Here is a 13,596-nt window from a genome sequence, read left to right as displayed (position 1 = left end):
AACTCTTCTTGACACATTTTAAAAGTTCCACTCCCTCTAAGCCTTTTGTAATAAGATGTATACTGAATCAGAAAGTCAGATAGGGTTTAAGGTGCCATGACACAAACAGTTCAAACTGAGACAAGAAGAGAAACTACACTGGTGAGATAGGTATGAAGTATGTGGCAGAAGAATTTGCTTTCCATTGTATGAGCTAAATGCATACTGAACTTTCTAAAATGTGGCTCCACTGATTTCAGACCCAGAGTCCCATGTATTTGTTTGTTCATAGTGCATTTAGCACACACAGCAGAGGAAATTTTTTTCCCCGCCCAGTGACTAAACTGAAACTGTGAAATATCTGATGCCAATCACCAAGCTAAAGAAACATTCCACAGCCACATCACATACAGTGCTTCCTGCAGTCCATTCCAATAGCAGTCGAGCGAGTGGGACAGCTCCAAGAATCCCTGAAAACGAATGGGAGAACAGGGGTACAATTAGTAAAACTCAGTGCCAGTAAGCTTAGATAAAAGTTTGATTCAGTATAACAATCTGTACCAGTCAGTCACAAGGACTTCTAATATTCATTAGCCAATGGTCATAAGCTGTAGTCTCCCAGCCAAGTGCCAGGTAACAGAATAACTTGATCCCTTATTTTTTTTAACTCTTAATTCCATTTTCCTCATGGATAATTCTACAAGTAAGGTCCCAAGCTTCCACCAATTAATCTTACCCATTTGATGGATGCAGACAGCAGTCTAGAAATATATCACCCACTCCCACACAACATCAAGTCTCTCCGTCACACCACAATGTTAGTATCATATCACAAGGTTTAGAACTGAGTCATTTTAGCCACTGACTTTGGTTGAGGAGGCATTGTTTTATTTCTGGGACATATGGGAAGTGGTCAGTGAGGCAGTTACTGGAGAAAAGCATCATCTGGAATGAGTATCAGAAGGAATGTGTCATCGAATCCTCAGGGGAGAAAATAAATTATTAAGCTTTGACCAGTAATTCCAAGAGCTCTATAAACACAAGGATTGTCCCAGAAGACTACATTACTCAGATAGGATGAGGTGGTGACTGAAATTAAGGGAGATTCAGTAAATAAGATTAGCTTGGATTTTCAGAACTGATTTGAAAAAATTTCCACTGTGACGACCTTTCAATTAGTTAAGGCATATGAATTATCTGCACTGAAAACTGGCTTAGTGTTAGGAAGCAAAAGAGGATCAGGAAAAATAAAAGATCTGACCTAATCAAGGGGTATTTGAGCTTTTCAGTTAATAGGTTCCCCTCCTAAAGCATTGGCAGACTTCCATGGAGCCCCTGTGGATATTGGCACACTCCTGCAGGTGTCACCTACCCAAATGAAAACACTGCTACTGTCCAAGAATTTATTTTGAACTGTATATTCACAGTAGTAGAACTAATGTGTTAGTAATACGATGGATATGAGTTGAACAGAAATATTATGTCTCTGGTGACCCAGTTCCTTAAACAAAACAAATGATTCATAAACTATGTAGGAATCAGTACCTACATTGTATATTAAATAATTTACCACAGGGTTTCTTTCCCTTTTTTGACCCTAATAAAAAATATATGGCTGCAGCAATGGTGTGGGTGAAGATAAAAGGATGAGTAGAGGAGACAGTGTGTTTGGTTATGAAGCTTTAGTCCAGCCATCATGTGTATGGGACAGGACTGATGGAGCAGCTCAGTAACATTGCATTTATGTAATTAAAAATGACAGAAATTAATCTGATCTGGTACACTCTAATTCCCAGTGGTAATTCAACTCTTGCATTTACTGAAAGCCTGAGACTTCCCTTATTATAATATCCAATAATTCATTTGCTTGCAGCTCCTTCACAGAAACCACTCTACATGAAAATCCAGATCACTGCTCAATATTGATCTCCACAGAATCATACAGCAGAAAAGGAGGCTGTTCAACCCATTATGCCAGTGCTAGCTCATTGTAAGGGCTACCAACTGCTACTTCTCCACAGCTCAGCAAGTTTTCCCCAGTTATTTGTGCAGTTCCCTTTGGGCTAGTATTGAATCCAATTCCATTCACAGTGTTCTTAATAATAACCATTCTTATCTCCCTTCTGGTTTTTCAATTGTCTATTTTAAATTTCTGTCCACTGCCAGTGCAAACTGTTTTCTCCATCTAAATCTACCATAATTTTGAACTCCCTGTGAAATCTTTTCCCTCTGTGAAGTTAAATCTTTTCCCTGTGAACTTCTTTCAAGCAAGGAGACCAGTTCCAATTTCTCAACACTTCAGACTACATAATATCACCCCTAGTGCCCTTCTTGTAAAACTGAGCTTGAGCAGTGTTTGGGCCTACTGAGCAAAGGAAAGGTGAACAATGGGAGTAATGGAGTTGGGATGTGGGGGAGGCAGACAAGGGTCCAAATCTTCAGGATGTAGAGAGCTGCAATTTAAAATAAAATAAAATCTGCAGATGCTGGAAATCTGAAATAAAAACAGAAAAATGCTAGAAATACTTAGCAAATCAGACTGTATCTGTGGGAAAAGCAGACCCTTCAAAGACTCTTTGTCAGCTGAAGGGTGTTCAACGAAGGATCTTTGACCTGACACATTAGTTCTGTTCCTTTTCCCACAGATGCAGCCTGACCTGCTAAGTATTTCTAGCATTTTCCATTTTTATTTCAGAGTTGCAAGTTCCTTGGTTGTGTTGGTGGAAGGCAGTTCACTAAATAAAGGTGCAGTTCACTTTACTGTGATGTTGCTCATCATAACATAATTCCTTTAACAACACAGCTTTGATGCCTAAAGTGATTTCCTGGGGTGGGCCTTGACTTTGGGCACTTTGATGTGAAGTGGATGAGAGCAGCTGAGAAGGCCCATGTGAGATCAGTGGGGAAAGATCTAAAATGGGTTGTTGATGGCATTAACCCTTCAACCCGATCACACACAGGAACATGTGCAGTGGGGGAACAAGGAGTTGCAGGGGCCTCTTAATGATCACATGAAGTCAGGGACACACATTCACTAGGGAACATAGAGGACCTGCACAGTGTCCTCTGAAAGATTATAAATTTAAATTAAAAACAGAAAATGCTGGAAACACTCAGCAGGTCAGGTAGCAGCTGTGGAGAGAGAAACAGAGTATAACCTTTCATTGGTTCACATTTTTTTCTTTCTCGACAGATACTTACTAATCTGAGGAGTATTTTAAGATTTTTCTGTTTATATTTCAAACTTCCAGCATCTGCAGCTTTTTGACAATTTTAAATTGCTGCATACTTGTTTGATTACTCACAAATTAAGATCTGTCCTGGGGTGTTTGGATGGGAAGGTTTTAAACTCAGTGAAGACTGTGTCAAATAAGCAACACTTCATCTTCAGGTAGTTTGTATTTGTCTTTCAGTTTGGGTGTCCTCCCCATCCCTTCCTTACAGGCTGAGACTGTTTTCTACCAAAAAGAAGGCTGATAGGTGACGTGAAAGAGGAGCTTAAAATCGTAGGAGACAGTGGTATAGTGGTTGTTACTATAGTATCCAGAAACTTTGACTATTGATCTGGAAATCTGAGTTCAAATCACTTGAAATGGAAGTTAAATCTGGCATTAAAATACTTGTAGTATTGTTAAATGTGATTATGAAACTACTGGTAACTCATAAAAATACACCTGCTCAGTGCTATCCTTCAGTAAAGGCAATTGCCATCCTTACCTCATCTGGCAACACGTGACTACAGACCCCAGTCTCTTAACTGCCCTCTGTAATTGCCCTGTTACCAATTGTGAGAATTGTGCCCCAGATGGCCCCAGTGATACCCACATCTTGGAATGAATTTGGATAAAAAAGGAAGTGAATGTGTTTCCATTTGTGGAGACTGGGAGCCATAACTTAATCCCACCAATTAGGCATTCACAGAGTGCACTTGCAATGTGAAATCTTTGTCATCCTGAGTAGCTGAGGCATCTATGGAATTAAGGGAAAATTAAGGAAGAAAGGGGAAACAAAGACAAGCTGACTGGGTGGGATGGAAGGATGTGGGTGAAGACTTTTGTGGAGCATTGTCACGGGTATGGACCTGCTTTGGTGCTGGACAGTCTATGTGATATAATGCTAAGGTTTCCTAAACTGCTGTGACCCAGTTTAGATGAAAGAATTTACTTTGAGTCTGGTTGGCAACATGCCTCTGCCAATGTTCTAACATAACCAACACGAGTACAAAGGTCCCAGGGCAGCTATTAACCAGCTCCTGCAATCTGCCAAAACAAAAGGGGCCTCTGTTCAGTTCACTGCACACCATTCATTTCGACAGAGACTCTCCTTCAGTTAACAGATGGTACTGGAACCTGCTCCCAGCTCTCTGTTCTGTAATGAGGGTGGGAGATAAGTGAAGTTGAGTAACAGTATCCCAGGGAAGTACTAATAAGAGCATGTGTTGCATTATCCCATCTGCTTACCTCAACAGGAGTTTTAGGTTCTGGGTGAGGTTAACGTGGGCAGTTAGGTTCTGAGTCACCTTCTCTTTCTTTCAGTCTCTGCTGCCCAGGGAAATCTAGCAACCTACACTGCACCACTTTGCATATTTGGCTTTCAAGTTCCACCCTCTCTTCCAGATCTGCTTCTTGGAGAAGATTCAATGCATGGCTTTTCACACATCCCACTCATTTACTCAATGAATTTGAAGTTCAGACCTGCATCCTGAGAGGAAGCAGTGACAGCCTGTGAAACTTGTCAATGAGTATGCAACCCAGCACTGTAGCATGTCTAGGAGACGCACCAAGAGTGCCGGTGGGAAAAAGAATCAGTGAAGAAAAACAACAAAGAAACACATCTTTTACAGGTCTTTCATGACCACGGTATTTTGTTGTTCATCAGGTGCTGCTAAAGTGAAGTCATTATTGTACAAACCACAGCAGACATTTTGCACATAGCGAGATCTCAAAAAATAATCAACATGTTAATCTGTTTTAGTTAAGTTGGGTAAGGGGTAAATATTGGCCTGGAAGCTGGTGGTGATGATGATCAGTCTGAATAAGCGCCACTGAATATTTTACAGACATCTGAGTTGGCAGATGGAATTTCAATTTAATATCTCATCCAGGAACAGGTCTTCCAGGAATGATGAAAACCTTTGCCACAGTGGTGGTGTGTCAGCCAAGGAGCGAAGGGACTTGAGAGTGTGGAGTGGGTCTACAACCAGCTGCTGGACAAAAGTGGTCCTGACTGAACCACAGCTGAAACTGCACTCTTACAAAAAAATCAGATGCACTCAATGCCACATTTATTCTAGCACTTGCCCAATGGCCCCGACGTTTAACTGCTTTTGCTTTCCTCGGTAGTTCAGACTCTAAGATTCTTGGTATCTCTACTTTAGGGAGGAGGGAATTACCTGCCATTTTAATTCATATGTGTCCTTTCAGGAAGTGGCACTGTTGGACACAGAATCTGAGTCACAGTGTGTGATAATTACTCCCGTCCACTGGGGAAATCATGCAAAAACAGGATCGGATTAGTGAGATGTTCCAACACTTGTTCCAAAGGCTCGAATATGAATCATGGCTATTTTATTACATGCTTTTATTCATGGGATTTGGGCATCATCGACAAGGCCACAGTTATTCCCTTGAGAAGGGGGGTGCTCCCACATTGTTGTTGGGTAGGGAGTTCCAGGATTTAGATCCAGTGACAGCAATTATATTTCCATGTCAGGATGGTACACAACTTGGAGGGGTACCTGTAGGTGGTGGTGTTTCCATGCACCTGCCGCCTTTGTCCTTCCTGGTGATAGAGGTTGTGGGTATGGAAATGTATCTGACTTTACAGTAACATGATGGGTTTGCTACTTTAGCTGTCAATGAATCAGAAGGAGGGCCACATATGAACGCTTTCTCTCCACTGAGTCTGTAGCCATGAGGAATCCTCTTGTTCTTTCTTTTCCCCAAGAACCCTGCAGGACTGGGAACAATGTTTGCATTTGTCCTCTAAAACCTAAGAAGAAAGGTACCAATGGGAGAAGATAAATGAGCAATGTCTCCTCAGAAATAAAGGAAAGCCCTGACTTGTGCCGTCTGTTGGAAATGGATGTTGGTTGAAAGCTTTAATTGTTGCTTTTTAGGGGCAGAGATAAGCGACGCCTACCAATCCAAAGAGCTGGTTCAACCAACTGAGTTCGGCGTCGCTGGAATGCAACAGACCACAATGGTGAGTCACTTCCTACCTTAATATACCGCCTGAATATCTTTATATCTCATACCTCTGCAATGGCAAAGTAAGGCAAAGCTTATTTACTGTGACTTGTAGCACCTCAGTCCAACCCAGGTGATAATAGTTGCAGATTGTGGGGAACTGCAATGGAACAGATTTGGTTGGGTGTGTGGAGATCTGGTCCTCTGGTCAGGACAGCATTAAAAGAGCTCTGTATTAATCACTGAGATCATGTCAATACCCAGCCTTTTCTTGCAAGTGAAGAAATTCCAAATGAAGGCTGCAGAATTCTACATGGGGCAAGTTATTTTGCAAATTTTAAAGCACGGTAGCGTAGCAGTTAGCGCGACGCTATTACAGCGCCAGCGATTGGGGTTCGATTCCTGTCGCTGTCTGTAAGGAGTTTGTACGTTCTCCCGTGTCTGCGTGGGTTTCCTCCGGGTGCTCCGGTTTCCTCCCACATTGCAAAGACATACGGGTAGGTTAATTGGGTTTAAAATGGGCGGCGTGGACTCGTTGGGCTGGAAGGGCCTGTTACCAAGCTGTAAATAAAAAATTTTAAAATTTAATTTAAAAATTTTAACTGCTTCAGAGTAAATGTTCTTCTCTCTCCATCTTCAGTCCTCAAACATCATTCAACACTCGGTCTTTCTACACTTATCCCTCGATTTCATCCTGCGTTCAATGCCATGCCCCCATTAGTCGCACCCTTACCCAGAGTCAGAAAAGCGTGGAATCCAATCCTGCACCAGAGACCAGAGAACAAAATCTAGGCTGTTGGTACCTAAGGGGAATGCTGCGCAGTTAGTGGCACCTTCAAAGTGGCTTGATCCATTCTTATGGTGCCTTATTGATAAAGACTAGGGGACATGTTCCCTGAGCAATATATACACCTCAATCAATATCACTTAAACAAACTGGACATTTCAACATTGCTACTTGAGAAGGCTTACTGAGTAAAAATAGGCTACACACTTTAAAGAGTATTTCATTAAACGTAGGACACATAGAACATCCTGAGTTTGCAAAAGGAACTACATAAGTGCTGTACAATTTCTCCAGCCTATCGAATGTTCCCCTTTCTATAAAAGATTAAAAACAAGTCAAAGGTTATTTTTTGGGGGATGTCTAAATTAGGTAAACTTTTAACATCAGGATAGAAGATTTAACCTTTGTTCTCCTTGTTATAAAACCATAGATGGCTTTTGCAGAGCTTGTTGGCAGTCTCACTGCCAAGTAAAACATAAAACAACTCTTCATCATTCGCAAGCATGAATTTTAAAACCTTTTCCTATTAAAGCCTTAGTACAGAAAAGGCTGAGTGAAGATTTAATCAAGTTAGTCAAAGTTATGAAGAGTTGTGATTGGGTAAATAGGGGGAAAATATTTTTGCTAGCAGGAGGGTCAGTAATCAAAAGACACAAATCAAAAAAAATATTGGCAAATATTTCTGAGTTGGATGGAAGATGAGGAGAAATTCTTTTAGTCCCTGAGTTGCAACACATTGGAATTCACTGCTTTGAGAATGCTGGAAGCAGTCTCAGTAGTATCTTTCAAAAGGCAACTGGATGAATAAAAAGGAAATCTTTTGAAAAATCATGGCTAGGGGAAAAGAGCAAGGGAACAAGACTAACTTAATTGAGCTTTTCAGGGACCCATTAAGGCCATAATGGCCTGTTGGTGAGTATATGACTGTGTATTTCTACTTGAAGATATCATTCTATATTAACAATCCTAGAAATCATCTTACTTCTGGTGTAGTACATCCTTTTTCCAGTGGAATTCACATACTGTTACAGTTTTTGGAATTATAGAGTCATACAGCATGGAAACAGACCCTTTGGCCTGACTCATCCATGCCAACCAAGATGCTATCTACGCTAATCCCATCTTCCTGCATTTACCCATACACTTCTATTCCTTTCCTATCCAGGTGTCCAAACATCTTTTAAATGCTGTGATTGCACCTGCCCTTACCACTTCCTCTGGCAGCTTGTTTCCATATGCCCACCATTCTCTGTGTGAAAAGCTTGCGCCTCAGATCTCCAACTTGCCCCTCAGTTCTTCGATCTTTTATTAAAACGATATGCAACAATGTCGGCTTCGTCCAACTCGGTTTTGCACTAACTCTGCACTAAATTTGTATTTTGTGTATGCCGTTTTTTTGCACTATTTGTACTAGCACAATTTTTTTTTTGTTTTTTTGTTTTTTGTTTGTGTTTATTGTATGTCTTCTATGTATGTCCTCTGTTGTGTGAGTCTGGGGGAAACGACATTTCATTCCGCCATGTGTTTTTATAGCATGGATGAATGACAATAAAGTAACTTGAACAATTAATGTTAAGTACTGAGTAGCAAGGGCATCACAACTCAGGAAGGATATGTCAGATTGAAGAGAGTGCACCTTAAATTTACCTCAAATATACCTAGGCTCCAAGGCTTAAACTACATGGAGAGATCACGCTAAGCAGGGTTGTGCCCATGGAACTAAAATGGCTAAAAGATGATAAGATAAGATGTCTTTATTAGTCCATTGTACATCAAAACACACAGTGAAATGCATCTTTTGCGCAGAGTGTTCTGGGGGCAGCCCGCAAGTGTCGCCACATTTCCGGCGCCAACATAGCGCGCCCACAGCTTCCTAACCCGTACATCTTTGGAATGTGGGAGGAAACTGGGGCACCAGGAGCAAACCCACGCAGACACGGGGAGAATGTACAAACTTCTTACAGACAGCAGCCAGAATTGACACTACCGTGCCTAATTGAAGTTACCAAGATATTATGGGAATCTGACAGGAATAGATAAAGATAAATAATTTCTGCTGCTTGCTAACTCTAATGCGAGGGGTACGGTCTCAGCATTAGAACCAGACATTTCAGGAGTGAAGTTAGGAAACATTTCTACACACAAAGGTTGGATGTTTGGAACTCACTTTAAATGGCGATTCATGCTGGGACAATTACTAACTTAAAAAACGAGTATGATGATTCTTTTGTTAGACAGAGGTCATAATGAGAATAAGGTTTATCATCACTGACATATGTTGTGAAATTTGTTGTTTTGCGGCAGCAGTACAGTGCAAGACATAAAGACGTAAAGATTACTATGTTACCAAAAAAAAAGTCCAAAAGAGGAATAACGAGGTAGAGTTCATGGACTGTTCAGAAATCTGATGGCAGAGGGGAAGAAACTGTTCCTGAAACATTGAGTTTGCATCTTCAGGCTCCTGTACCTCTTCCCTGATGGTAGTAATGAGAAGAGGGCATGTCCCAGATGGTGAGGGTCCTTAATGATGACTGCTGCCTTCTTGAGGCACCACCCCTTGAAGATGTCCTCATTGGTGGGGAGTGTTGTGCCCATGATAGAGCCTCTGCAGACTCTTTCAATCCTGCACATTGGAGCCTCCATACTAGGCGGTGATGCAACCAGTTAGAATGCTCTCCACCAAATTTGCAAGAGTCTTTGGTGACATACCAAATCTCCTCAAACTCCTAATGAAGTAGAGCCACTAGCGTGCCTTCTTCGTGACTGCATCAGTGTGTTGGGCCCAGGATAGGTCCTCTGAGATGTTGACGCCCAGGAACTTGAAGCTGCTCACCCTTTCCACCGCTGACCCCTCAATGAGGACTAGTGTGTGTTTTCCTGATATTTTCCTTCCTGAAATCGACAATCAGTTCCTTGGTCTTGCTGATGTTAAGTGCAAGGTTGTTGTTGCGACACCACTCAACCAGCCAATCTATCTCACTCCTGTATGCTATCTGAGATTCTGCCAACAACAGTGGTGTCATCGGTGAATTTATAGATGGTGTTTGAGCTGTGCCTAGCCACACAGTCATGAGTTTGGAGACAGTAGAACAATGGGATAAGCACGCATCCTTGAGGTGTACCTGTGTTGTCAGTGAGGAGGAGATGTTATTACTGATCCACACTTCCAATAAGGAAGTCAAGGATCCAGTTGCAGAGGGAGGTACAGAGGCCCAGGCTTTGAAGCTTGGTGATTAGTACTGACGGGATGATAATGCTGAACGCTGAGCTGTAATCAATAAACAGCAGCCTGACATATGTATTGAGGTTGTCTAGGTGCTCCAAAGTAGAGTGGACAGCCAGTGAGATTGCGTCTACTGTAGACCTGTTGTGGCGGGAGGCAAATTGTGCGGGTCCAGGCCCTTGCTCAGGCAGGAGTTAATTCTGACCATGACCAACCTCTCAAAGCATATTGTCACAGTAGACGTGAGTGCTACCGAGCGATTGTCATTGAGGCAGCTCACCCTGCTCTTCTTGGGCACCGGTATGATTGATGCCCTTTTGAAGCAGGTGGGACTCTCCGAATGCAGCAGTGAGAGGTTGAAGATGTCCTTGAACACTCCAGCCAGTTGGTCGTCACAGATTTTCAGTACCCACCCAGGTACACCGTCGGGGCCTGATGCTTTGTGAGGGTTCACCCTCTTGAAGGATGTTCTGATGTTGGCCTCCAAGACAGAGATCACGGGGTCACCAGATGCTGTGGGGATTTGCACAAGTGTAGTGTTATTCTCCCTTTCAAAGCGTGCATAAAAAGCATCAAGCTCATCAGGGAGTGAAGCATCTCTGCTATTTATCCTGTTAGGTTTCATCTTGTAGGAAGTAATGGCATGCAAACATATGGTATGCCACGTCCATAGATCCCTCAAGGTTGCCATGCAGGTCGATAGGGTTGTTAAGAAGGCGTATGGTGTGTTGGCCTTCATTAGTTGTGGTATTGAGTTCAAGAGCCGCGAGGTGATGTTGCAGCTCTATAGAACTCTGGTCAGACCACACTTGGAGTATTGTGTTTAGTTCTAGTCGCCTCATTATAGGAAGGATGTGGAAGCTTTAGGGAGGGTGCAGAGGAGATTTACCAGGATGCTGCCTTGGTTGGAGAGCATGTCTTATGAGGATGGGTTGAGTGAGCTAGGGCTTTTCTCTTTGGAGAGAAGGAGGATGAGAGGTGACTTGATAGAGATGTACAAGATGATAAGAGGCATAGATCGAGTGGACAGTCAGAACTTTTTCCCAGTGGACGGTCAGGTACTTTTTCCTAGTGCGACAATAGCTTACACGAGGGGACATAATTTTAAGGTGATTGGAAGAAGGTATAAAGGGGATGTCAGAGGCAAATTATTTTACACGGAGAGTGGTGGGTGCATGGCATGCACTGCCTGCAGAGGTTGTGGGGGCAGATACATTAGGGACATTTAAGAGACTCTTAGATAGACACATGAATGATAGAAAAATAGGGGGCTATGTGGGAGGGAAGGGTTAGATAGATCTTAGAGCAGGATAAAATGTCAGCACAACATTGTGGGCCAAAGGGCCTGTACTGTGCTGTAGTGTTCTGTGTTCAAACCCTGCCACTGCTGTCGTATTAAGGGATGTGGGAAATGTGTGTCAGTAGACAACAGTATTAAGATGGATGTGAAAATATAAGGTCTTTACAGTCAATGGACTGGAGAAATCATGCAGCATTTATGTTCCGCCTTTCACCACTGCAGCAGAACTGATTCCTACATCTTTGTGCTACTGCTGCTGAGTAGTAGTGCGACGGCACAGGAGTTAGTGCTGCTGCCTCACAGCTCCAGTGATCTCTTTGGATCCTGCCCTCCAGTGGTGTCAGTATGAAGGTTATTCATTCTCCCTGTGACCCCCCATGGGTTTTCTCTGGGTACTCTGGTTTCCTCCCACATCCCAAGGATGTGCCGGTTGGTAGGTTAATTGGCCACTGTAAATTACCCATAGGGTATGCAAGAGATAAGAGAATCGAGGTGCATATATACGAAAGGACATTAGCATGAAGGTTGCAGGGAATTTATTGTGAGCGATGGCATTGCTCTCAGAGATTGCTGCATAGGCTCAATGGACTGAATGTCTATGTTGTAAGAATATATAATATGAAATACGAAGTAAGTCCCAAAGTGTTTTTCATTTAATAAAATACATGCAGAAGTTCAGCCTGTTTGCACACAGCTTCTGATAATACACAGTTGGGATGTAGATCAGCCACGGTTTCATTTAAGAGGTTAAATGGCCCACTTCTGATCCCATGTTCCTATATAAAAACATTTGCTTTTAATTCAATAATAAGCCATTTGCTGATTAATCCAGTAAAATGAGGGGTGGATGATCCTTGATTCATGAATCTAGACCGCGCTTGCCAGCTGACGAGCATGGAAGCACATTGTCCTTTCAAAGCAAATCGCAGCTTGACCTCTTAATCTCCAAAGAGCAGCCAGCAGCAGCTAATGGAATTCAAGAATAATATGGCAATCCAATGTACTTGAGATAAGCAATAGGAAACCTCTGGGATACTAAAAATACCAATGCAGTGCAAAATAGGTCGAGCTGGATTCTCTTAAATAAAGCTGCTTCTCCAAGTATCTATGGAATGGATTATATATAGTACATCACATTACTTGAATTTTGATTAGGCAGCAAATGTGAATTTAAAAAAATCTTGCATTTTACTTAAATCAAATGTATGTCCAATTAGATTTTGTCTGATTCTCTTACCAAAGCATTAATAATCTCTACAGTTATGACCTCAGTGCTTTTCATGTGTGAACAATGGTTTAACTTTTTAAAAATTCATTCTCAAGAGCTGAGTTTCACTGGCAAAGCCAGCATTTATTGCCTATCCCTAATTTCCCTTTGAGAAGTGGGTAATGAGTCACCTTCTTCAACTGCTGTTGTCCACATAGTGAAGGCACTCCCACACTGCTGTCAGGTAGGAAGTTCCAGGACTTGGACCCAGCAACATGATAGAATAATATTTTTAGATCAGGGTGATGTGTGAATTGAAGGGGAACTTGCAGGAGGTGGGTTCCCACGAGTTTTCTGCCCTTGCTCTTGTAAGTGGTGAAGCTCCTGGGGACACTGATTGTGATTTAGTGTCGACCTTTCTCCACTGCCCCATCCCCTAGCAATTTTGGACATAAGACTATAAGAACATCAGAAGTAGGTGCAGGAGAAGGCCATTGAGTCCTTCAGGTCTTCTCTTCCATTCAACAAGATAACAGGTGATCAAAAACCCACTTTCCCGCCCTATCCCCCATATCCCTTGATTCCTTTGTCAATCTCTGTTTTGAATGCCATCAGTGACTGAGGCTCCACATCCTTCCAAGGTAGAGGAATCAACACCTGTATGAAGATATTTCTCCCTTTCTCACTCCTAAGTGACCTGCCCTTTACAGTTCATCCGCAAGTTATGGCAGGGTTCTGTTCTTGTGAACTGTTCATAACCTAACAGTTCACAAGTCAGAAATGCGGCTGCAAACTGAGTTTCAAGTTGGCAGAAGATGCCTGCAGCCCTGCAGCAGCTGCCAAATCCATCACAGCGGTCTCCCAAATGCTCGTTTGTATGTACAGACTGTACATAAGTTGGGCATTTGTAAC

General features: G+C 42.4%; 1 protein-coding gene across 1 annotated transcript in view; it reads left to right on the top strand.

The window, feature by feature from the left end:
* LOC127572199 (uncharacterized) overlaps window positions 1–13,596 on the top strand; it is a 302,149-nt gene that overhangs the window by 150,783 nt on the left and 137,770 nt on the right. The window contains 1 exon segment of the mRNA XM_052019124.1: window positions 6,098–6,183. Within this exon segment, the coding sequence (XP_051875084.1) occupies window positions 6,098–6,183 (86 nt within the window).

Source organism: Pristis pectinata, chromosome 7 (genome assembly GCF_009764475.1).
Source record: "Pristis pectinata isolate sPriPec2 chromosome 7, sPriPec2.1.pri, whole genome shotgun sequence".
NCBI classification, from domain to species: domain Eukaryota; kingdom Metazoa; phylum Chordata; class Chondrichthyes; order Rhinopristiformes; family Pristidae; genus Pristis; species Pristis pectinata.
Note: the sequence above shows the minus strand (reverse complement) of the source record. Positions and strands in the feature narration are given on the sequence as shown.